At 48.9% G+C, this 25,869-nt stretch overlaps 6 protein-coding genes across 6 annotated transcripts; 5 read left to right on the forward strand and 1 right to left on the reverse strand.

Moving 5' to 3' along the window:
* Positions 1-1,662: 1,662 nt before the first annotated feature.
* On the reverse strand, positions 1,663-3,869 carry LTR64_008302 (uncharacterized protein; the record flags this gene model as incomplete). Its single annotated transcript, XM_064902617.1, has 2 exons — positions 1,663-3,761; positions 3,812-3,869. 2 exons carry the CDS (start codon positions 3,867-3,869, stop codon positions 1,663-1,665), a joined length of 2,157 nt encoding a protein of 718 aa, XP_064751093.1.
* A 1,037-nt stretch (positions 3,870-4,906) lies between these two features.
* On the forward strand, positions 4,907-6,031 carry LTR64_008303 (uncharacterized protein; the record flags this gene model as incomplete). The annotated part of the gene is made up of 1 exon (XM_064902618.1): positions 4,907-6,031. One exon carries the CDS (start codon positions 4,907-4,909, stop codon positions 6,029-6,031), a length of 1,125 nt encoding a protein of 374 aa, XP_064751094.1.
* A 5,705-nt stretch (positions 6,032-11,736) lies between these two features.
* On the forward strand, positions 11,737-12,592 carry LTR64_008304 (uncharacterized protein; the record flags this gene model as incomplete). The annotated part of the gene is made up of 3 exons (XM_064902619.1): positions 11,737-11,888; positions 11,937-12,271; positions 12,327-12,592. 3 exons carry the CDS (start codon positions 11,737-11,739, stop codon positions 12,590-12,592), a joined length of 753 nt encoding a protein of 250 aa, XP_064751095.1.
* Positions 12,593-13,446: 854 nt separating this feature from the next.
* LTR64_008305 (uncharacterized protein) lies at positions 13,447-16,667 on the forward strand (the record flags this gene model as incomplete). The annotated part of the gene is made up of 3 exons (XM_064902620.1): positions 13,447-13,662; positions 13,709-14,641; positions 14,721-16,667. 3 exons carry the CDS (start codon positions 13,447-13,449, stop codon positions 16,665-16,667), a joined length of 3,096 nt encoding a protein of 1,031 aa, XP_064751096.1.
* A 3,604-nt stretch (positions 16,668-20,271) lies between these two features.
* LTR64_008306 (uncharacterized protein) lies at positions 20,272-21,562 on the forward strand (the record flags this gene model as incomplete). The annotated part of the gene is made up of 2 exons (XM_064902621.1): positions 20,272-21,010; positions 21,453-21,562. 2 exons carry the CDS (start codon positions 20,272-20,274, stop codon positions 21,560-21,562), a joined length of 849 nt encoding a protein of 282 aa, XP_064751097.1.
* Positions 21,563-24,056: 2,494 nt separating this feature from the next.
* LTR64_008307 (uncharacterized protein) lies at positions 24,057-24,896 on the forward strand (the record flags this gene model as incomplete). The annotated part of the gene is made up of 1 exon (XM_064902622.1): positions 24,057-24,896. The coding sequence occupies one exon, from the start codon at positions 24,057-24,059 to the stop codon at positions 24,894-24,896; it is 840 nt and encodes a 279-aa protein (XP_064751098.1).
* Between the last annotated feature and the right edge of the window lie 973 nt (positions 24,897-25,869).

Raw genomic sequence — 25,869 nt, forward strand, 5'->3', positions numbered from 1 at the left:
AAGCTCATCGTTAAAGACGATGCCTCGTGGGGTTTCCATAGGAATTTCTTGTCGGCCGTTCTTGTTTGTAATGGTTATTTTTCATTTTCTTAGCTCATAGTCAACAACGCGCGTTTGAGAAGAAGAACCGTATAGGGGACCTAGCCCAACTGGTGACCAGCGAATGACCAGAACTTCGACTTTGTGTCTGCTGAGAGCGATGACATTAAAAAGAGATTGTTTTTCGGACGCCGTGTGCTTTTGTACGATCTCGGGAGCCTTGGTCTCTGGTGTTTCTGGTCGCAAGAAACCTTTGATCTCGAGACACTTCAGTTTGCTGTAAGAATGGGGATCGATACCAGAGATGCCTGCACTAGCAAGACCTGTAGTAACGAAATTTGGTCGGGCAAAGACAAATTTCTAAGGTATCACAATGCTGCGCATAGAGAGGTAGTTATGGTATCCTAGAAGTTCGAATGGTGTTCGTCTCAGACGTTGGCTGCACACCTCAAAGACATTCTCTCCGAACAAGACGTCTGCTGCTTCTCCCTTGATCTGCTTCATGGTTCTGAAAATGCTAAGGGAGGAGTTGCCACCGACGGCACCTGGCTTACGACCATAGAATAGTAGATTGTCCCTGAGTTGATATTTACTTAGTTCGAAGAGGAGAATACATCTGTCTTCGACAAGCAGATATCGGTAGACCTTCACACGCACGTCGGCAGGGATGTCGACGAGCCACTACCTGATCGTGTATTCCGTGATTCTGGTTTGAGTAGGGAAGGACAAAGATTTTTAAAAGACCGCAGCGCGATCTGTAGCGGTTCTATATTCCGAGCTATAGTTAGTGCTTGGAGTGAAGACATCAGAAGTGATAGAGTTGTGAAGGATCAACAGCGCAACATGACTGCATTGTGAAGTAACATTATCGTTGCTGTAAAATCGTCACTTCGAAGACTAAACACCCGTACAATCACTTTGCATCTCAGTAGCACAAAACTCGAAGGTGGCCGGGGGCATTCGCAATGTCTCGAACGTGACGCAATTTCTCCCTCGGCTCCCGGTCACATTTCATGAGTGGCGCCGAGCCAATTTTGAACGATCAAGCTTCAGTATTCATCTGATAGCCGGCGTCAACAAAGGGACTACTCATTCTCGCTGCATCGACGTCTACCGGCAGCGTCGGCGACGATTAGGTGTCGGTGGTGGAATGGTACTAGTGATCGCTGGCAGAGTGCATTCACGGACTTTCCGCATCCAGTGGACTTGCCATAGCGTAGCGGCAGCAACATTACTCTAAACATAATGTTGAAACATACGGATTGCTTAGACCGTGATAGATCACAAAGAGACGTGGACATAGATGTCAGGAATACTATGACGTACTTGTTACAGTAAATATGGTGGCGATAATAGTGGCAAAGACTTCGAATCCACAATCGATTAACAAGATGCTTTCCGATCTTAGTCAGCGATCCTCCAATCCAATAAGCGTCCGCCATAACGGCCCGTAAAGTGTATTCTTCTAAGCAGTAAAGAATTATTTAGCTCAAGAGCTCGTTGTTGTCAACGGCCCCAGGCGATCCAAGACGTTCTTTCGGACGTCGCGAACCAGGTTTTGTACAGCAAAATAAAATTCGTAATAGATTCCGTGCATGCATGAGGTCGTCATCGTAAATTCATTCAGTCAGTGTCGGCCAGAACTAGGATCTCTTCCGGTTCTTGAACATCTTGCAAGATGTTCAGTAACCTCTCGAGGTCTTCTGGATCGCCTCTCACGATCTCTTCCCTTTCGTACCCTTTCCTGTCAATGAACAACGTCGTCGTAGCTGCGCTGGCGATCTTGGCTGCTTTGGCATGTGCAAACAGAATGTCGACCTTGTTGCAAACTCTAATTGGCTTCTTCCGGAGTATGTTCCCTGCCCGGTCGCTGAATAGGAACACATGCGGAAATTCGAGAGTAGTGGCATGACCGACGGGAGTACTTAGCGTTTCCGATTTCAGCGTGCGGTTAAGGCCAAGCTCTAGCGATTGAACCGGAAGCTCCGATGCCCAAGTAGATCGTCTATCGGAATTCAATTGACGTGCTGTATTGGATTGAGTAACGGAACTCAAACGATTGAGGTCTCGTAAATTTGCTTCACCAGTCAGACGGCTTGTCGGTGCTCCACCAGTTGGTCTCGGTCGCTTTGCAGTTGGTTCAGGACTCGAACTGCGACTGGCAACAGTGCGCTGAGCTTCTGATGCTGCAGAAGGTCGGCGCTTCCTGTGTGAGAGATCGAGGTTTGCATCAATTCTCGTCGATTCGGGAACGTTCTTGGGCACAGCAACATGGATCGTGTCTCCATCGTTTCTCAGCTCATCTGCCTTCCGCTTTGAGCCTGATGGGTTGTCTATGCCATTCCCGAGCTTTTCAAAGATACCCCCGGTGGGAGGTAGAGGCTCGGTGAACAAATCACCATGATTGATATCTGTATCGGCTTCGCTTGGCGACCAGTACCTGAAAGGACTGTCTCCATGCCCGTTGACAGCGCTACTTTTCAGCTGCAGGTTCTGCGAAGTCAAATCGCTAAAGGCATAATTGGTCGAAGTCGAAGTAGATGGAACGATCGGTTGAGGCTTCTCGGTGAGTTTCATTATCTCAGCCCCTGTGCACTTGTGTGCGACATGGTTGAATTCGGAAGGACTCCCCCAGACATGGTACGTAGTCTGACTCCATTCACGTCCGCCTCGCATAAACGACATCGGGGTCGACCGGCAGGTAATACCTACAATTACAGCTTGACCATTTGCCAGTGAGGATTCTCCTTGGGCATCTTGTACCACAATGAACTCTTTGCTCTCAGCTTTGAAGCGCGCTCCCAGCAACTCTTTGCCTGTTTTCACTGAGCAGAAAATCGCCTTGCGCCCATCGTTCTTTGTGAAGACACCCTTGCCGTGAAGGGACCGAGCGCAGGAGAGGTTCTCGCTAATTTTGAGGTGCCTGTTCAAATTGTCTTTGAGATATGCAGGAAAGGCATACAAGCCATCATTTTCCATCAGCTCGAAACCATCAAGCTCTCCTTGACTGGTTGAACGAGGACCGATCTGGTCGTCAGCACCAGTAGGTCGTCTCATTGGGTTAATATTCGTGGCGGGATGTACATATTCAGCATCGGAGTCATCGTCTGCTTCGTCTCGTGGTCGCGAGATAGTGGCAGAGTCGTGTAGAATGAGCCTCTCGATCTCTGCGAATTGATCTCCACGTGCGGTGGCGTCGTTCCTCGAGTTCCACACATGGTATTTGGTCACTTTGTGTGGGACGCCTTCGACTTCGACTCGTTTCACTTTGATTTTGTGAGGTTTGACAAGCAAGACAGCTTTCCCGCCATTGACCGTGGTTCCATGTGGCTCTTTGACAATTGTGATCTCATCATCGCCATACTGAAACCTGGCGGCAAGAAGCTTCTCACCAGATCGAGTAGCTCGAAAATAGGCTGGACGCCCTCGCTCAGTTGTGTATAGGTCCTTTGTGGATCGGCGTTTCCGAGTGACGCCGTTACCAAGGACGGTGGAGTGTTGCCTTGCACAATACTCTTGAAGCTCAACTCTCAAGTGTTCTGGAAATGGGTTCAAGGCAAAATCACCATCTGTATGCGAAATCTCCGGAAGCATAAAGTGTTTTGGTTGAGATATCTCTGGCAGTTTGGGTCGACGCAACGCTTCAGGTAACGAGTATGTGCTTGACCTATTTGCATGGTCGATACTAGGCATCGCATTCTGGTCGTGCTGTGATCTTGGTCCTGGGCAAGCGTTGTTAGATTCGACGCAGGCGTTCTCATTGCACACATACGTTCGCTGTCTTCTCTCGAATCAATGCCGGAATCAAAGTGCATGAGTGATGGGGCCATGGTAGGTTTAGTCAGAAAGCCGAAGCACGTCGCGCAAAAAATGCAGTGTCAAGTAGCTTTTGGATCACTTGTTCCTAACACAAGCTGTATGCTGGACCACAAACGATGGCATGCTACTCGAAGTAAAAGGTTGTGTGTGGTATGAGACCATCAGATGCAATTGTGAGCAACGCAAACGCTTGCGAGAGTATGAGGAGGGAGGAACGAGCGAGCGAGCGGGAATGGCAGATCGCTCGTTACAGTCAGCGTGCTAACCACGCTTCGCCGTCCTATGAGCGTGTCCGTGACTTGCCACTAAATTGTCAAGAGCAAAATGCAAGCGCCGAAGCTCCAAGACGGCAGGGATGCGCGACACGAGGAGTCGGACTTGACCAGCGCTAAAGCACACTTCTGCCGCTCGTTCTTTCGATATCACAGGTGCAAACGTTCTCACACCGTACCATGTATGGAGCTTGGAACTGACGTGGCAGTTACCATAGCAAGAGATCGTTAATCACGACGCGAATAGGCCACGGTATGCGGCCATGACTCGGTATGTTTCGGGTAAGATAAGCGTCAGGCTGCCACTGCTTCGCAGCCGTGATCGTCGCGGCCCTCGATCATCACGATTCGAAGCAAGAATGGAAAATGCGACGGCTTACCGATATTTGGTAAATGCCGTTCAGCAAAGTCACCATGCCAGTACTCTCCTCCAAGGAAACGAGGCCCAATATCGGTCAAGTGGCAAGACAATGGCTGGAGAGAGCCTCGGAGCTCAACTGGCTTAACATCCGCGGTCACTGATTTTCCCAAGGACCCCGAGAGCCCAACATTCGTGACGGTCAGGAGGACTCTACCTGGCCTCTGACAGTCCGTTGTCGAACAACCTTGGGACGGATTTGCACTTCGAGCCGCCACAAAGCCAAACGTAAACTGCTACAAGAGTTCATCTGAACCTCCTGGCAGGCCTGCGAGCTGTCACACCATCCCATACGACAATCTCGATTGCGGATTACTGCATCCTCCTATACACTCAATATGGCTTTGGGATGTTCCCAATGTGTCATGAAGCCGCACTTCGCGCGACCGCCAGGCGTTTCTTTATCCCCCTTCCGGGCGGAGAAGATTCCCCAGAGAACCTTGGGCGAGTGCTGCAATTGTTTGTCGCTGACAACGGGAGGGAACGGATCGACGCTCTTGGGAGCCTCACGCTTCTTACAGCGTTGTGTGCAGCCGTAACATATGTTGTCCCTGAGAGTTCGTTACCTGATAAGCACCTCACAGCCCCTTTATTCCTGCGAGCAGCGCGAGAAACGCTTAGGATCTACGAGTACTACGACATCGAGCACCCAGACTTTTCCTCTCTCGCAACTCGACTCTTCCTCTGTTCAGCCATACAGAATTCCACAGGCACGCATGGAGTGGCTTTCCATATTCTCGGCGAGGCTGGTCTCATCGCAATGAAGATGCGGCTCTTTGACGAAAGCTCGCCCGAAGGACGAGAAACCCTGGAGGCGAATCTTCTGAGAAATGCCTTCTGGCAGCTGTATATGTGCGACAAGACGGCCTTGATCATGAAAACACGTCCTATCACGATTCACGAGCCTTTGTTTGGGAGCGAGTTAACGCTTAGAGCACATTCGCGGATGCCCGTGCCATTATTTGACCATGGTTGGGACGTGGATGGTGGCGAGGTGGAAGAACGTCTTCTAGAAGGATTTCATATCATACGTCGCCTGTGGGCCGTGGCTCTCCGCGTCATTCAAGGCATGGAATCGATCTCAAAAGAGTCTTTAGAGGCGCGTTCCCATACAAATGCTTCCTGCGAAAGTATTGCACATTTGTCAGAAGCATACTTTGAGATGGTAACCTTGGCAAATAACCTCCCTGCCTTGGTTCGATCGCCATCGGACTCATCTGCCAGTGTCAATCGAGACGCAGATCAGCATCTGTTCAACATAATGCAGCGGCAGCGGACCATTTATCTCATCACCCTCCACAGCATTAAGGTCTTGGTGCCGACCACTGCAATCCAACACAACATGACTGAAGCCATGGGCCTCAGTGCGGGACGTTTAACGCTTGCAAGGAGGAAGATAGAGCTGGCTCAAGATTTTCTGAAACGTCCTCGAGAGTGTTCCATTCCTACATCTCCAGGTGGATGGAGAACAATGTGTAAGTGACCCAAGGAGACGATGCAAAAGACTTCACGTCTAAATATACACTAACTGACACGATTCTGCCGCAATAGGTCGAAAAGATCAGACAAGTCGGAAGTCTACTGCTCGAGCTGGCACACAGCGTAGAGAACGAAGTAGTCAAATCCCAGGCGAAACAATGTGTCATGCGCTTGATTAATACATTGGTCCGATTGGACTCAAAAGCATCAGATGTACTGGGCTAGTCAATGGAATTGTAGCTACCAAAAAGCGTCAAATGTCCTTTACAAGGAGATTTGAGTATCGTACTTTAACCTCCTCATCACTGACAGCAAATACCCCAACAATAGGGTCAACGAAGTCATGTCCAGTCATGTCCCAAGTGTCTATTTCTCCAAGCTCCCTCTTTGTCTCTGTCTCGTCGACCACGAATAAAAACCAGAACACGGACGTAACTACAAGTCTTCTAACCTATACACCATTACCTGCTTCAGAGCTCAATACTTACGAGTTGTAACTGTAACTCGAATTCGCCGAGTTTACTAACTCGCCTGACCTGCCAATTAGCCAGGGCGACACAACCGACCTCGTACAGTATCGTGCATCCCAAACTGATAGTTGTCTTCGTCAAGCACTTAGAACTCGGACATGCTGAACCCTACTAGCTGAGATATGTCTTCAATTAATATACTTCGTATGCCTAGTCTACGCAGGGACAGTCAATCGGGGTACAGGAAGAGCTTATTGCGGCCCATATAGCGCGGAACGGCAAAGGTTGGTGTTATTTCTAACGGGGGGTAGCTATACCAGGAACAGACTTCTAATCTAGCTACTCGATTGGTGTCTGTAAGTCCTATGTGCTTAATGCTCATTTACGAATATCCTTAAGTATCATAATATAGATTAATCGAGAGCTGTAGAACGTTCAGATCTGTATGCGAACAATGCTGGTTTGGGTTGTTTGTACGATATACGGAGAGCCTTGACTGCCTGCGTTGCCCAGTCCATTGCAGTCTGTCATCACAGCTAGTCGAAGGCCGCGTTACCCGTTCGCAAGACTCGCATCACCTGGTGGATATCAATAGTTGGTCTGATACTTTTAGATTGTAGCATCTTGGTGATGAGTTGTCCGTGAATATAAATTGTGGCCAAGGGTACATCAAGAGCAAGTGTGCTATTGTTGTCTTGGGTTACACTGCATTGTGTATTCGTCTTAAAAACTATACGAGCATAGTACTGTCAACTCCACCACTGGTCGTCAAACACAGACCAACCGTGAAGCACACGAGGGCAATATCACAAGTATATGATGCGCGGAAGACGTGTTTGGACAGATGCTCGACAAGCGGATTTTAGTGTCGATGTCAAACTTGCGCAAGATAAGGCGGAACGGTGATCTTGGCACATGAAATACAAGGTTAAGTCGGTTCGTGGAGGAGCATGATCGCCCACCGAGCGTACTGGTGCTTGGCGATGGGCAAGCACCGCCCGGCCGATGTTGAAGATCTTTCTCTTTCCTTCCTTCCAAAACTCGTCATAGGGTAAAGAAGGTCCTTGGAACTAGGACGCTGAGTTATTCTGTGTCATGGCTATAAATCGAGGTCCTTCCCTCGGACAATTCTATAATTCCATACATTACTATCAGACAAGTAGATCCTAGATCCGCGCAAGCAAGCCAAATCGAAACAAGCCTACAAACCGCCTCAAACCGTATAGAACAGCATAACATGCATACCTACATCCCTCTCACACTTCTTGCTTTACTTGCCGGAGTTCAGGCCGACTTCAAGATTCTCTCACGCATTGAGACCGTCCCAGGAATCGATGGTCCCACCGATGGACCCGGGTCTACCTCGGCCGATAGTCTTATCGCTTGTCCTTCGAACTACCTAAACTGCAATTGCTACAGAGACGGCGATCGACAACAACGAATCCAAAATCACGAATCGCTGGATCTGCCAGGTAGTGGCTATATGAGGCTCCCATCCGGGCTCTGTGGTCTGGGTGCCCTAGACTTTTATCGTGGGGGAGACGGTAGTTGGCAAATCTACATTGCAGGTGGTGATGGCAGCTCACAGGGAACGTGCTACCCCGAATCTGGTGGTATCACTCAGTGCGATGGCTTCAACTACTTCAACACGGTGCAGTCCGTGTTGAATTGTGTTTCGTACATCTGCAACTGATAGTTAATATGGCTCGAGTGTTTAATTGGCTTAGGATATACGGTACAACAGGCCGAGGCGAAGTTTCTTGTGAGTCATTCTATTAACAACTGGACCAATGGCCGAAACGTTGCTCCCACAGCTACTATTAATGTCGTTATGGCGGGTTAGCTTCACACCAGAAGCTAGTTATAAGGGGGTTCGATATCAGTTGTCTAAGAGTAGAGTAGTACCTTTGTGCATAAATTAGCCGTATTACGGCATAGGTATAAGAAGTTCATAGATTTACATCACTCACGACAACTTAAGTTGTGTAGTGCAAGAGGCATTGGCATTACGTTCTCAAGTATGACAGTTTCCGGTTGCAACAGTGAAGCCGCGCACTTAGATAGCATACTTTCTCGTCCATTCTCGTGCCGTCGTCTCATATCTTTGCCGATCAGTCTTCTAGATATGAGCTATTTCGGGTACAAGAGGCTCATCGGGATTCGGATCATCTAACAGTGAAGAGATAGATAATAAAGCTGCTCACGGAGCTAGCTTAGAATACAAAGTAGAGGGACGTTCTACAGAAAAGATTCAACTTACTTTTAGCAATCGTTATCTATGTAGACTATCCAGCTCCAAGAGTGTCCATAGAGATGACGCCGTAGTAGTTCATGTTAGGGTGGTAGACTCGAGTCGTGAAATTTACACGAGGCGGACGATACGGGTAATCTTCCGGAAACTTGATATCTAAGAAGAATACCCCTCCTTGGTACGAAGTCTGATACTAATCTAAATTTAGTGGTAGCGATGAGCAGCAGCATACGATCTTACTGGACCCATAATGATGGCTTACCAATGAAACTGAAAGAGTGTGAGTGGTATATGCGTATTTAAGTAAATTTCCGTACCATACTATCTCCGATTAGGCCGGCAGAGCAATTAGTGGGTGAACCTTGCAGGAGTTCCCTAAGATCATTTTGGACACGTTGATCAAGCAAGTATTGCGATTCTTTGGCTGGAGAGCCCCCTGAGTAGACACCATAATAAAGTAGCCACTCCAGGTCTTTGTGACACGGTTGTATCTGTTCGTCACGCTCTCTAGACGTGGGCTTTGTGGCTGGATCGCTTCGGAACGCCAATGGATTCTGGGGTATTTTTGTGACATTGGGAATGCAAGACGGGTGAACCTTTGAAGCTCATTCGTATGCAGTGGTATACATATGACACCGATACGGGTTACCTGGCTGGAGCTGATACTAGATAATACTAACTAACCATGCGAGCAAGTACTTGAAAGAACGCTAACACAGTCGACGTCTAGTGCTTCTACTCGTCGATAAACTCTGGTCGTTACCATCACTTGATTATATATCTCGAGAACGGAGGGGTCGGTATAGGGTATTTGCTCTTATATTAGGACGTTCTGCAGGACTTTAGCATCTCCGATGGCCCATCTCTATCGTAGTTCTGGCTGTGGTTCTTAGAGAAACTCTCGACTGTTGGGGTAGGGTAACGACTATCATTCGGTATAACGGTGACGTTATTAGACAGCTGCATTTGCTGCATACGAACAGCTGACTCAGTGTCGCTGTCAAGATCGCGATCCGTTTGCCTTCCCAGAGCTGTGGCCGTATCTTCGGCTTGCTTGTGAGTCACTAATAGTCTTAGCTTAATCTTAAGGCAATGAACGAGGGCTCACCTCTGGATGATCTGGAGGATCAACGATAGGGGACCTCTTGTGTCGAAGAAGCTGATCTAGTATACGGGTAGCGGCGGCAACGTCGGTCCTCTATCTGAGTAGTGGGAGCCCATTGGAAATCTGACTACGACGAGCCGACATTCGGTCGAGGATATCACCAATTTCTGCAACCTCTAAGACTAGCTGAGTGAGAACAGTTATGACATCTTGAATAGGTATCAAAGCCGCTCGGGTTGGTGATGTGTTACTGGCCCGGTCTACGAAACTGTTTAAGCCAGAGATCATGATACGGAGGCTCGTTAATTCTAGTTGTATTTGTTGGACGCTCGGGACTGCATTGCTCGAGCTGGGAAGAATCTCTAGCGCCCGTCTAGTTGCTGCTAGAAGTCCGGCAACAGCTCTGCTCACAGTCAATGGTTGCGACACAGTGGTCCTGCTAGCATCTCCTCCTGTGTATGTATGATAGATCGCATAAGTGTCACCGAATTGGGCAGTGGCCTGGTCTTTCAAAACTGTGTTGCCATAGGTATGGCCGTGCAAGGCCTCCGGTGTCTCGGTGCGAGGCATTGCTCTTTAATTAGGAATTGACATTGCTCATGGGGTCACTGATCCATGGAAATGAGTATTTACATGATTTTCTGTAGCTGCCATGCATACCTTCAACTTTGGACAGTTTAACGAGTATTCGAAGACACGATATAGCACAAAACTGCGACAGGTAGAACATGCGACCGAGAAAGGTCTAGCTAAATGCTTAGTAGAAGGCCCCGGTGCATGAGGTACAGATCGTCTTCTCCACAGCCGGGTTTCAATTTCAAGCAACAGACAGTAGCGACACGCCAAAATTCACAGGCGAGCCGTCTCAAGATACGTATCCTCATATCAATCACATGCTCCAACATACGAGCGCTCGTCCTGGCCATGCTAATCTCGTTCATAATCAGCGATTTCTTCTGTAGCGGAAACAACAGCTCTCACTCAGACGTCGAGACGCCGACCTTTTCGGTCCACGATGGTGTTGTGAGAAGACTAAAGATCACTCATCTGGACGAGGCGTTACTGAATGATGATCACGCGAGAATAGAGGTTGAGCTGGAAGGCGCATTACAGATGGAACATAAGGAAGTAGTACAGATGCTAGTCGATGTAGGAGTTGGGACCCTGAATTATCTATAGAGTATCGTCAGTTTCATCGTGCTCTTTTCAAGATTTCATATTGGCAGGAGATCACAAGACAGACGGAGCTCTTTACTAGGTATCCGCAATGCTTGTCTCAGCTTGGCTCCTGCCCAGAAAAATTGCTATCAAGAAACCATGAACCTTAATGTCGTAATTGCTTCTTTCTTCACTACTTCCCTTTCGCAATGTACTCTGCAACCTTCCTGTCGCGGTACATATCACCTCGCGATGCCTAAGACTGTGAAACACCCGCCTTCCAGCCCTCGAAAACATTTGTTGAGCGCGTACTGTTGATCAGCTCTTTCCACCTTTAAACCGATAGTGGTGCATGAGACGCGCCATGCCTACGTCACTCAGCCAGCATTGCCAGGTTTTGACCAGCAACACTCCCAGATCTTTTCCGAAATTGCCCAAGGCGACGAGTAGCTGATCTCGCTAATTCCGAAAGTTGTGCACAAGGTTTGACAAGCTTTCTGAAACGTGGAAAGCATTGTTGGTAGTGGATCTTGCGTGACGCTGCTCACGTCGATGCATGTGATTTGCATATATTGGCAGGTCTTTGCGCCGAAGTGAAGTTTGCTTGCTTCGACTGTCAGCTCCTCTGGTGAAGTGCTTCCCTTCCTCTTCTCTTCAGCGGCTGCCTGCTGATTTTGCGCGCTCCTGTATACGATCTTCCTGCTGCCCTCCCACTTTGAGACAAGATGAACTTCCTTCGTCGCAGTCGCAAGACTGAAACAAGTACTGCTCCTGGTGCAACTACCTACGAGAAGCACCACACTCGCACCAAGAGTAACAAGGCGGGCTTCGACGTCAATTCTGGCAACTTCAATCGCCGGCCAAGCTTTGGACAATGGTAAGCACAAGACCTTAGGTAGAACCACACTCTCTAATATTGGTATAGGATCAAGATGACGTGGTTGGACATTCTCACCATGGCTGCCATGGGCGCAGTCGGCCTGGGCATCTACAACGCTGATCCAGCACCATCCCGATCTTTTCCAATCACCTTCAGAGACGGCGAGATTGTCTACCCCGAGTTTGCGTACCCTCTACGAACTGAGATCGTGCCAATCTGGGAGGCTGCCTTGCTTGCCTCGTTGATCCCCATTGCAGTCTTTCTCTTGATGCAAATTAGGATCCGATCGTTCTGGGATGTCAACAATGCTATTATCGGCCTCCTGTACTCCTTGATCACAGCCGCAGTCTTCCAGGTATTTATCAAATGGCTTATTGGAGGTGAGCATAGAACTGCCTCAGGTTTCTCCCAATCAGGACTAACCTTCACTTTTAGGACTTCGACCACACTTCCTCTATGTCTGCGCCCCAGACCTAACACGAGTTCAAGCAGCTGGCGGGGAGTATCTCGGTCAAGGGTTTGGCAGGATCATGTTCCAAAGAGATATTTGTACAGGGGACAGAGCGCAGATCAACGACAGCTTAGAGTCCATGCCCAGTGGTCACAGCACAGCTGCATGGGCTGGATTCTTGTACCTCTACTACTACCTCAACGCGAAGCTGAAGGTCTTCTCCAATTACCACCCAGACTGGGTTCAATAGTGGCATTCATGATGATAGCCATGGTCGTCACCTTGGTCGCCGAGAAGGTGATGTTGAACATAATGCTGCCTTGCCTCCAGTGCGTACGAGCCCTGGGGAAAATCGATACAGAATGCATTCGAGGAGTTTGGAAAGAAAAGCCGTCAACAATAGAGGCAGTGGTGTTTTGTAGTTGGTACCTCCTCTTTCACATGATGGCGTCGAGGACGGATCGGATATACCCATGGGCTTCTGGAGTTGTAAAGAACGACAATAATGACTTGCTCAAATCAAACTTAAGCAGAAGAATCACAGATGCATAATGATTGAGCCAAGGTTTAAGTTTCCATGTCTAAATCAAACAGTGCTCAGTCATGAATGTGTCTAAGACTAGTTGTCGTTGTCGGCGGTTATTTCTGTCATGTGCAATTAGCGACTTCTGCTGTTTGACCGCACGTAAGTAGCTGTTTACAGCAACAGCAGAGGTACAAAATGGCAGCTCGTCAGCCTGCGACGCGCTTTGACCAACTTGACACGAAGTTGAGACACGTTGACCCAGCCAAGAAAAGCTTGGCTCAGTTTAATGCCTGGTTTGAGCTGGCGGTGTCCAAGGAACCTTAGCACGCACCCTTATGACGAATTCGTGACATCTCAGCCCACTTTCACTGACCTTCTTCACCAATTCACATTGTCAACAAAGCTACAATCCTCCGCTTGTTCTCCCAGAACCGACTCAACCACCATACTTTGGTCAAGCCAGAGTATTATAACAAGCTGCCGCCAATTTTGACTTCGGAATTGCAGTACTTTTGACCCCGCAAGCACAAAGCGAGGGGAGCCACAAGCCTGGTTAAATCGTCTAAAGGACCGCCAAAATGGCTCTAACCGCAACTCAATTCACACTCTTGTGTGTGATCGGTATCATCTTACTAGCACGACCAGCTCACGCTTTTGGTGCTGGAAATATTGGTTCGACCTCAAAGATTGAGGGTGAGAACTGGCGACATGGCGATCTTGAGGACATTCTTCTTACGCTCGTGGCCTCCAAGGCTATGGGCGGAAAGAAGTTCTCCAAACTTGACGTAAAGAGAGTAAGTGAATCCCGCTGGTGATAGAACAACAACTAATTCTGCCTAGGTCTATTTTGGCAATTGGCTTCGTGACTATTCCCAAGCTGTCGACGTTGGTACTGTCAAGAATGTCAGCGCTGAAGCGATTCGTATCGTTCTCTGGATCCTTGGCTTTATGTCATTCGGGTATGGAACTAAGGAATTCGAAGTCACCACAGAACGACTTGGCTGCTACCGACCAGAAGAGCATATCGACAACCCAAAAGACTATGCCGATAATGAAGATGCTCGAGACTATGATCCTCGCCTTCGAGGCCCTATAGACGAGCGAAGAGAACTTGCTATCGACCCTGAGCTTGGCTTGAAAGCATACATCGCCTCTGAGAATCTTGGCATCGACACATCCGCTGGTCTGGTTCGAAAGCTCTTCGGTCGATGCATCGAATTAGGACGAATGTATGGTCGGAACAAGAACAAGGCCGATCTACACGAAGCTCTTCGATTGCTTGGTACTGGTTGCCATTGTCTCGAGGACTTTTCAGCTCACTCCAACTTTGTCGAACTTGCTCTCATCGAACTCGGCGAACGCGACGTCTTTCCTCACGTCGGTCGAAACTGCGCTGTTCGTCTTCGAGGTGCTCGCTCACCAGTCTATCCTCTTGTCACTGGCACTTTCGGTGGTGTCGACTTCCTGCATTCTGTCACGGGTGAATTCGACGATAAGGTCACTCAATCCGAAATCCAAGAACTACAAGGCACTCTTCAGAACGCTCAAAGTCAAGGCGGGGATACAAGTGCACTGCAAGACCTTCTCAATAAGCTTCCAGATGGTGTCTTCGGTGGCAAGGACGAGGCGGGCAAAGCAGACGAACTCAAGATGAATGCTGCCCAGAACCAGATGCAGCAAACTCGTGTGACTCCTCGCCAGCCAGAAGAATGGCTTCAGTATATCCAAGAAGCTCAACGACAAATCTATCCTATCATCGAATGGCATGATGAGGTCATGCAAGGCATTACTGAATTCATTGAGAAGGCATGTCGTACTCAATACAATTCTCGTTGCAAGCTAACTCTGGCAGATACCTATCATTCCCGATATCATCGAAGGCGTACAGGAGCAGGTCAATATGTTTGTCTTCAGCTTGATCGCCCCTTTCATGCTACCTATTATCAATCAGATCAAGAATGAGCTCAACACAGGCTCCTCAACTATCATCCAATCTAGTCTCGACAAGCAGCACATCGTTTTCAGCGACGACGATTCCTCAGACCCGACACATTCCATGCTGTCCAAAGACCACTTCAGCAATGTCCTCAACGAGCCTGCTGGCAAGATTGCTGGTCAGGTCTTGAAGTGGGTTGTCCCTCAGATTGTCCAGGCTTGGGATGACGAACGCATCGACGTCAACCAAACGCTCAACCGTATCATCCGAGGCGTCTTCCATCATCCTGCTCTTCGACGAGTTGGCGATGATGGTGCTGCGGATGGCCGAGCTCTCATGTTCGGTATCGTCGAACGATGGTGGTCTGAGAAGTCTGAGCGTGAGAAGGATGGCCTGCGAGATCAACTTAGCCGAGATGGTGTCGAAGAGGGCCGAAATCACAAGCCCGGTGTCAAGGATCATGGACATGGCTCGGCCAAAAAGATCGGCATGCCCAATGCTTTCACAATTGAGCATCCTGGTGCTCCTGGTGGACTTGGTAATCTCGGCAGCGCCGGCTTTGTTGGCGTTCCTGGCGGTAATCAGGCCACGCAACAAATCGGGCAGTTTGCAGGTGAAGCTGTTGGAGGTGGTGCACTGGGCGATATCGTCGGCGGTCTGACTGGAGGTCTCGCTTCTGCTGTCAGTGCAGGTGTCATGCAAGGCATTAGTGGTGAAACTCCTCAAACATATGGCCGAAATAATCGTGGTGACGAAGATCAATACTCTGGTCGACCAACCTCAGGCAATTATGGCCAGCCTCAGTATGGCCGGACAGACAACCGACAAGGAGGCTACAGTCAACAATCTCCACGACGTGGCGGTGGATACTCTGAGTCCCGGCAAGAACAGCAATACAGTGGTGGATATGGTTCTGAATCTAGGAGATTCGACCCATCTGATACCAGCTCATCTGGTCACCGAGTCTTCCAGTCGAGCAACGTCGATAGAAACGAACACGGTGTACCTACCAACGTGGCACCAGGATATGGGTCTCAGCGCCTGCAGCATGTACGAGACGATGATAACAACACGTCTTCATATGGACGCCGCCGCAACGACGACGATGACAATCAAGAACGCACTTCCTACGGTCGACGTCAGGGACGTGGTGACGACGATGACGACAATGTCCGATCGTCTTATGGTCGAAGAAACGATGACGACGACGACAATACTCGCTCATCCTACGGTCGACGAACCGACGAAAGCGAAGGCTATGGCCGAAGAACTGACACCGAAAGCCACAACCAAGGCGGCTACGGTCGACAGACAGAATCAAGCGGCTATGGCTCAACGCGTACGCGAAGAGACAACGACGACGATGGCAACGAAACCTTTGGTTCAGGCAGCCACGGTGCACGAAGACAACAACCAGGATCCACCGGCTACGGTCGTCGAGAAGAGTCTGGCTACGAGTCAAATACTCGATATGGCCAACAGGACGAAAGCTACTCCTCCTCAGGCTTCGGTGGTGGTCGAAGTCGCACAGATGAGTACGATAGCAACAGTGGAATCGGAGGTGGCTACGGTCGCTCAGAAGGCTACGGCACTCAGCGATCAGAAGGTTATAGTGGTCGAGAAGATCGCTCAGAGCAATACGGCGGACGATCTGGCGGATACGGTGAAAGTGAAAGCTATGGCCAGAGCGGAGGATACGGCGGAAGACGCAGAGGTGGTGACGACGACGATGACAATGAAAGAATTCATCCTGGTGGCTTTCCGCAAGATGATGACGACGATAATGAGAGACGAGGATATGGTGGAAACCAGTATGGACGGCAGGAGGGATATGGTTCTCGACGAAGGGATTATGACGATTAGAGTCTAGATCCTGCTAGCTTGCTGTGATGAGACAGGGCGTGGATGATATGAAACAAAATGAATGCAACGAGTGTTGTGCCGTCAGTCGAGATATAAAATTCTCTTGCAATGGTGTAATTCCCACACTTTGGCTGGGTCGAATTCCTCTTGTTGCTTGATATTACATGAACCCACACTATTGTCACTTACTTCTTGTCTCGTCACGTGGCGCCGTGTCTGCACAACGAAACCGAGAAACTCGTTCAGTGGTGCACGAGTAAGCGCTTCTTGATCTGTTTTCATTTATGAGAGAGGCTGGGAACGCTCACGGTGACGCTGGACAACGATCCCGTAAGCATCAGTAATTAGCTCGCACATGTACCAGGTATCAGAGTGCTTAGCAATAATGAACGAACCCAACAAAAAGACCTCGCGGATGACTTGGAGTAACTTGACACCTCGTTTGATTGTTAAAGGTCAGGCTTAGGTGTTTAATTCACGCAGTTGCTCCGTCTTATAGTCGCTTAGCAGCTGGTCGAGATGCTCGGGGACCACTTGTCCGATATGTTTGACCTTGACATTGTAATCAATGGTGGTAGGTCTCGTATAACATAATCGGGTTGCCACGCTGAGAGTCTCATCTGAAACCATGGCGACACCAATAGCATCCTTGGTGAACGGCGGTTCGTTCGCTAGCAATTGTGGCTGATGTTTTTGGTCGTAGATAATACAATGGCTATTGTGTGTGCGGTCGGCGAGCTTGTTGTTGGACAACCCTTTCCCAGCATATGAAGTTAGCGTTAGCGCGACACAGTGGCCTGACCCCCGACGAACGACTACAAATCTTTTTAAATGACTGTAAATGATCTCTCCGTTGTTCATGTCTGTCAAATATCCCCTGCTTTCCGGTCGTAGAGGAGTGCGTCTGTGCACTCCTGACCTTGGTAGACCCACATTTTCGTGCCAGAGTATCGCAAAAAGGCTTCCAAGCCCAAACACTCGATCACACGTGGCCATGTCTCCAGCAACGCTGAATACATTGCGCAGTCTCTGCATCTCTGCAGCGGCACGTCCACCAACCTCTACGGTGATAGATGATGACGTACTTCGAGTTGAGCGAGCATGTCTGTTGTGTTTAGACATCGTATTGGGTGACGAGAACTCAGGCTTTTGACTCGCTTCTGTCCAATCATCACGTTGCACATTGATACTAGCTGTCGCTACGCCCACGATATTGAAACGTTGGAACATGTCTAGCATGCTTCCTGTTTGCTCGGGCATGATCTGAAGATGCGTTTCTTGCTCAGAAAGTGGCTTGGGTGGACATGCCGAGTCATCACGGTATTGTACTTCCGAAGGAGAGAGCTTGAAATTCTTCGAGGAGCTGGAGCGGCTGAGTCCACCATGAAGACGTCTCCCGTAGTGACTGGAACTTGGCTCGGTCCGACTCACCAGTGAGTTAGCAGGGATCTTCTCCCAAACATATTCCGTGCTTGCTTTTACTGGTAGTACAAGTTTCGTGAAACCACAACGATGACATTGACTTCCAAGCGCAGATACCTGTTCAGAAGCGATAATACTGCCAGTACATCGAGGGTTTAGGCAGGCAAGCAAATCCGATTTTCGAGGCTCGGATATTTGCGGCCATATAGATAGTGACTCCCTCTTTGATGTTCTGTCGCCAATTCTGAGCATTGACAATGAACCCCTCGACATGTGAGGCTGTCAGGACGAAGTGACCCTTAACCACCAATGATCCTGCTGGAGTATGGGAGAAGATTAGATCAAGCCTGGCCTTGAAATTGTCATATAGCTGAAAGTTAGCAACTGGCAGTTCAGTCTTCAGGTTCGATGCATCGTAGAAAGTGAAGGTGTCGCCCGGTCCCATAAGTCGAGGAAGTCGTAACCATGACACGATAGTCGGGACCAGTCTTATTACGCAGTAAAATGCCATCATGCACAACACAGCAGCCTGTCGTGAGAACTTTCACAACAATACCTGCATGTCGGCAGGTGACAAACCAAGGTGCCGCAAGTACAACACCAATTTCACTTCATTTGACGAGCAATTTCCATTCGTACTGTTGACACTTCCGTGTGGTGATACGAGTGTCTCGATCCAGCTCAGTCGGTCCTTGGCCTCTTGACATATATCGAGGATTTCATCTTCATCCGTCGACAACGAAACCCTCGCTTGCTGCAGTAGCTGATGCTTTAATGCCCTCCTGGCCAAACATGCTTGCTGTGCGCTGTAGCCTAAACACGTCTCGATTTTCTCTAGTGCTTCGGCTGCAATTTGGTGCAGGCACTTAGTCAGAGCTGGCTGCCTCGCCCTCGAACGTTTTTCAGTTTTCTCTATCAGCTCGATAAGTATCCCTTGTAACCTTCTCAAGCTCTTTCGACTCTCGTTGTGAAGGTGCAAGGCAGCTGTGGGGTCAATAACGCTCTTGCGGAAAGGCTTTAGGTGTAAGTGCAAGCTACCCTCGATTGTGACAGTGTTCAGAACATCACCAGGGTGTACTTGTCCCCCACTCACGGTAGTGTCGCCATAGTGCTTGCGCAGCCTTTGCTGCTTCTTCAGCTCGTTCGAGTGAGGACGTGCCATCTAGTGTCAGATTAGCAGCCATAACTTAGTTTTGAGACAGTGCATTTTCCAAAAATTGTGTCGCCGAACACCCATATCGCTGACAAGCGACAATCGCGAGTCAAGTGAGAGAAGGCAAAACATCTCGTATGCGCCTTACGAGGCACAATCACAGGACGAGCAAGCGAATGCATGGTTAGCGTCTTGAGTATGCAGTTGACTGACTGCTTTCGCTGGACTTTCCTGTCTAGCCAAGCAGCCATACAGCCTCAAACCAATGGCCTGACTAAACTCGTTTTCAATTGTCTCAAAGAGCAACTTATAGCGTATGACCCACCCATGGTCTCAAAAAGAGAAGGTTCGGAAATAACGCCGCCCGGAAACTCCTGCTTTCGGATTAGCGTCATTCGAGCTCCAAGCTCCGTTCCTCTAACTCCTTGTTCCTTTGCAGTATCGTACACCCATAAACCCTTGGTCGTTGTATACTGTACTATGTGCAAAGGTACTTGCCAAATATACCCTCAGCTATCGGTTGTTGAGTCTCTGATGATGCTAGCTTTTTCTTCGGGCTGATGGGACACGGTACTACTTTGGATACAGGAAAGTTCATCCTGGACAAATTGTTCAGGCCTCCCAGTGGGCGCACATGTTCGCCTTATCAGCGACAAGATATCCTGGTTTTCGTCGTTTGAAGCTCAAGGACTCTACTGCAATAGTGATAGAGCATTCTTGCAGCAGCCGTGTAATCGTGCCAGGGTTGACGTGCTTAAGCCATGAGCATGGTCTTCGAATGAGGAAACTAGATTACTGCACTCCGCAGCACTCTAGAAGAGCAAGCTAGTCCTTTTCGGTAAGTCCATCAGCCATGCAAAGTCCCAAACGTTTATCGCCATGATGTTGTACGAGTGCAAGAAGGTATATAGACCTAGCGACATGCTGCCCGATCAATGCTGTCTCTGGCAAGACACATCTCACACACTCGGCAAGCATTAAAGCACCATCAGTTCTGACACCAAGCTATCTCAAAATCAAAACAGCAAGATGACTTCTTCGATGAACACAATCCTTGTCATCGGAGGCACCTCCGGCATTGGCCAAGCCTTTGTCCAGCGCTTCCATAAGATGGGCAAGAAGTTGATCGTCACTGGCCGTCGACAGGCTAGGCTCGACGAACTCAAGAGCTCCCTCTCGGGCCTCGAAACCTACGCCATGGACAATACCGATCTGGCTTCTCTGCCAAAGCACGTCGAGACTCTTACCAGGCAATACTCAGACATCGACACTGTCTGGGTTAACGGCGGTATCCAAACTGCCTTTAGCATCAAAGACCCGAACTCCTCAACAGACAAATCTGTAATCAACGAGATCGATACCAACGTCACTGCTCCCGTCGTTCTAGCTCGACACTTCATTCCCTTCCTGCTCAGCACTGGTAGCGAGGCCAACTTCATGATCACGACTTCTGGTTTGGCTTTTATCCCGATACCTTCCTACCCTGTGTACTGCGCAACAAAGGCTTTCGTTCATCACTTCCTGGTGGGTATGAGACAGTCGCTGGCCGGTACAAATGTGAACGTCATCGAGATTGCACCTCCACGAGTGGAGACTGAGCTGGATACAGCGCACAAGGCAGTCAGTAATAGTGGACCACCCAGCATATCAGTACAAGATTTTACAGACAAGACGTTTGAGATTCTGGATAATGGCAAGGCGAGCGAGTTGAAGGAGGTTGCGGTTGGATTTGCTCAGAATGGTGTCAGTGCTTGGAGAGGTGGAATTGGTAAGGTTTTGGAGGGCATGAAGATTGGTGGTTAAGTATCGAGCTCAAAGATATGTCGGGTCCCAAGTGCTAAGTAATGCAAGTACGTTCGACATGATAGCTATGCTTTGTCCAACCGAGTTCATGCCAATTGTGTACACAACCACTGTAAGTGAACTCTGACTAGCGCCGCCCCTCCCTCTTTCAGTCGTCCGTATACTTTGCCTAAGCAGATACTATATGTTTCTTTGAGTCGAACAAGTCTTTAGTGTCCTTCAAGAAGGCATTGATCTTTGCTGAATCTTGCCAATCTGACCTCGCATGAAAGACTCTGCGAGCTGCCTCTTTTTCCAGATCTCTTACGGACTGCTTGTTTTCCAGTGTGCGATGTTTGCCCGAGGTCTTTCGTCGTGGTGTTTGCTGTGAGTTCAACTCGACTTTGCCTAGACTAGGCTGAAAGTAGGAGCTTATGATGTCGTCGATCGTAGTCGTCCTGCCTATGCTATGATCTCGCCAATGGACGCTCTTCTGCCGAGCTATAAGCTTCTCTTCTTCGCCGCTAGCCGTGCTTGAAGGGAAAACTATCTTCATGAGTTCGTCCGTAGATAGGCTGAAAGCTAGATCGAACTGCTTCCCATTGCTGTTACTCGAACTATGTGCTAGATCTGTATTGGTCTCAGTGTCACGTGAAGCAGCTTTCCTCGTCGCAGGTCTTGGGGGAGATATTTCCAGTCCAAAGAGTGTCGAAGAGGGCAAAGCGCAGGTTTCGGGCTTCGTGGATGGCTGAGAAACACGTGTAGACGGTTTTGCAGTGCTTCTTTTCCTGGCTGTGCAATACAAGCTTCGTCGGCCGTTATTCACATTGTCTGGTTGAATGTCCGTCGTTTGAGATGTCAGGGAACGGCTGGAGGATGCGTAGTCCTTATATAGGCGAAGGAGATACTCGGCAGATTCGTTGCTATTGCGCGAAGAGGCTGGATTGTATGTTAGGAAGGGTTCCGTCTCTTGCGATGTTTCCAAACTGCGATACCGACGGTTGTCAAGAGAAGGGTATTCAACGTGGTAATCTGCTTGGTATGATGAAGTTGTCAAGTGACTGGATCCGCTACGAAGGTGAAGTGATGGCAATGACGTATAAGTTGACACTTCCTTTTCTGAAGAGCCTTGTTCGACTGGCACTTTCTGTATTGCAGCAACATTAAGATGTTTCGAGAGAGGATCCCAGGCTGATACGGTTTTGCTAGTAAATTGTGGTTTGTCATAGCATGAACTTGAGTCCAGCTCGTTCTCAGCAACGCTGGTAGTGTTTCGCGGATGCTCGTGGCTGTCATCACGATGGTATTTCTTAAGTAGCAAGGGAACAACGCTCGAGGTCGACGACGTTCGCCCAATGCTTGCCCACAAGATATTGGTGGAGTTGGGTTTCTGGTCTGGTAGTACAGGCATTATATGGGATATATTTGCGGTGCATATGATGCTTTGATTCGGGATTGAGGTTCACAAGCTTCGCCAAGTTATCAGTAGAAAGACCGGTGAATGCCCTTACACATACGTCTCTTCTCACGAACTTGTAAAGAAGACGAATGATGGGGTGATACTGGCCACGACCCATGATGTCGGGGACGTAACTACCTCGATATCGCGACGCACACGTCGTATCGTAGCTGCCGATTTGATAAGGAGCGTCGCCTTTTCGATCAGTAGCAGCAACCCAGTCCTGGAGGACATACAATCGCTGCATGACTTCGCAACCTCGACCTAAACCAAACACTAGCCATCCACTACGCAAGGAGGGTTTCGATCAATATGACTGTTTTTCCTACGGGCATATATCAAGCGCCAGTGGTCGCTTTGATCGCGTCATTCTTCCCCCTCGCCTTGTTGAGCAATTTCTTCACGAGCCCCGGCTTCTTCTGTGAACCTTTGGGACTCTCTCCATACACGTCCTCGTACATGGGCGGTGGTAAGAAACGATCGTCGTATTAAGTGCCTGGAAGCGGACCACCAAATACAAGACGATTTATCCCGCCAATACTATGCGGTAGCGTGCCATCTTGGCCGGGACGGACCATCTCCTTCTGTCGCACAAAGTCCTTGAGTGATTTGAGACGTTCTTCACGCGTCATTTGGGATGTGACTGGATCACGGTTGCTCGAGGCACTCATGACAGACGACTTCAAGTGAGATAATATTGTAATGAGCGTGCTTAGAGGTTTGGGAGGTGACACCAATGACTCTCGATGCTAAACACAGTTTTTCTGAGATAGGAGCAATAAGTTTTGCAGCCATGCTCAAACGTCAGGCCATGATTCATGATTCGCCACAAATATATATCCTGCTATTGAGAATTGAACATGTGGGTGGCCGCAGAAGGTACCGTATCTACGTGTTATCGCGGCATGGTCATTGCAAACATTTCGTGCTCGCCAGCAACGGCAGTGTTTCGTTATATGTGTTTTGATTATGGCTGATCTAGCTTGCAAGACGATTTGTTTACACGCTTACATTGAACTCCGTCAAGATTTGAGGTACTCGAGTAGGACTAAATTGATGACAGTCCAAGCAACATTGACATTTGAAGCCAAGGACGCCTAGCAAGTTGCCTTGTCGGTGTCTCTAGCAGCCATGGGCTGATTCTTCTTGGCTATGTGGCCCCAAAACATCGTTGCACTGCCGGTATCCTGGCGAAGCAAATAACAGCCACTTTCCACCTTGTCTAAATCTGACCAAACACTCGTCGCGAACACTTGTAACATGATGAGACTGAGAGAGTGCTCATTTTGTGTCAGCCTCGTGTCTTCACAGTGTTACAACGTGTCATTAGCAGGCGCACCGCAGAAGCCTCTTTCCAGCATCAAGAATGAATTCAAAATGGTCAGGAACATATCTCGGCAGGAGTCATTCAACAAAGACAAACAAAGACTTGCGTTTTCATGTCACTAATCACCGGTAGCACGAAAGAATCATGTTCAGCCCAAACGTTTCAACTTCTGCAACATTCTGCCGATCGTTCAACAACCAGGAACCAATATATTCGTCTTCATCAGTACAAGTATCCCAGAGAAACATGAGTTTTCTGAGGAAACTCACAACACGCAAGTCTGTATCGAACACTAATCCTGCACAAATACACCAAAGCGTCGCCCAGATGGAAGACACCCCACCAGCATATTCGACCACGGCCACAAGCTCAGCACAAGGCGACTCACCCTACGCGTTTCTCAGTACTTTTGATACGTGTTTCCTTATAGACGATAGCGGATCGATGAGTGGTCGAAATTGGCGAGAGACAGCAGCAGCACTGAGCGCAATTGCTCCTATCTGCACTGAACAGGATGCTAATGGCATCGACTTATATTTTCTTAACCACCGCAATCCTTTCGCTAGCACCAGCTTGGGCGCTTACACAAACGTCATATCTACTGCTTCAGTGCTCGAGATCTTCCGAGTCGTGACGCCAAATGGAGGCACGCCAACTGGGGCTCGGCTGAACAAAATCATCCAGCAGTACATCGAGGAGTTAGTGAAGAAGCAAAAGCAAGGACGTGAAGCCTCACTCAAACCTCTCAACATCGTTGTCATTACCGACGGAGTTGCAAGCGACGACGTCGAATCAGTGATCGTCAGTGCCGCCAGGAAACTCGATACTATAGGCGCGGAACCTTGGCAGGTGGGTATTCAATTTTTCCAAGTCGGACAGGAGAGGGACGCAGCGGCTGACCTCAAGGAGCTCGACGATGCTTTGAGCGAGATACATGGGGTGCGCGATATGGTCGATACAGTGCCTTGGAGTGGTGTGGACGGAGCTATCCTGACTGCGAAAGACATCATGAAAGTTACAATGGGCGCCGTCAACCGGAAGTTGGATAGAAAAAGGGTCATTGACAGTTCATCTCGAGGACGATAGTCGCAAGCCTTAGGGAGAAAGCCCATATACGTTCAGGTTGAAAGCCATAAGCAGTCAGCCGAATTAGCCCAATAACTTCGATTACGCAAAGTACAAGGGCTTGCCAAGTTCTCCACTGTTCTAATTGACTTTCATTTCCAGGCGCTTGCCCTCCTATTTTTATCTTCTTCTTCGCACGCCAGGTCTGCGAGTTATCCCACCGCAATCGTCGCTGACGCCAGTTGCAGAGTCAAAGTTCAATGGAAGACGTAGGATTTGAGTTCACATTGTTGTCTCTTCGCGATCGCTCCACGATTCAGTGTTCGCCAAATGAGGAGATGCGGGAAACTCCCTCCGGTTGCCATGCGAAAACTGGCTCAGACAGGGGTTCGGAATTGTTCGATGTGATTCGTTGCTTATCAACCACTTGTCAGATCACCCGTGATGAATCCAGTTTCAAAGCCCTTCTTTCTTGTTTGTTGTTTCCACTCCCCAGCCACCCATTAAGCTAGCCTTTCTTGCACGCCCAAATACCGTTACGACGTGAACAGTCAGCTACGCCTGTTCCGTTGTCATTTCTTCGCCCGAGCACTTTCCAAGTCAACCACAGTCCCTCGCTTAATCGAAGCCAGCCAATGGAATCCTTGCTGGTTCGCTTGATGCTGAGCTTTTGGCCTTGCACCCTGGTTGCACAAGGGAGATCTAGAGGCCTCGGATGATTTCAGAGACATCTGTCCAGGATTCCGCGCAGTGGGTGATGGAACTCATGCAGAACCGCATTCAGATCGACGTGGATGACACTAGTCGAACCGCAATGCTGCATCCTTGTGTGAAGAGTACTTGAGTCGCTGTGTCCTCTCGAAATGACCACAGGCTATGTTTGACTGATTACTTACGTGAAACAGCTTGCTACCTCTTAGAATGCGGTGCTTCTCGTAGTGAGATCCCGTTATTACTGAAACGTCTACACAATTTCGATAAGCGCCCGTGTTTG

Source organism: Lithohypha guttulata, assembly GCF_036872675.1.
Source record: "Lithohypha guttulata strain CCFEE 5908 chromosome Unknown scaffold_8, whole genome shotgun sequence".
NCBI classification, from domain to species: Eukaryota; Fungi; Ascomycota; class Eurotiomycetes; order Chaetothyriales; family Trichomeriaceae; genus Lithohypha; species Lithohypha guttulata.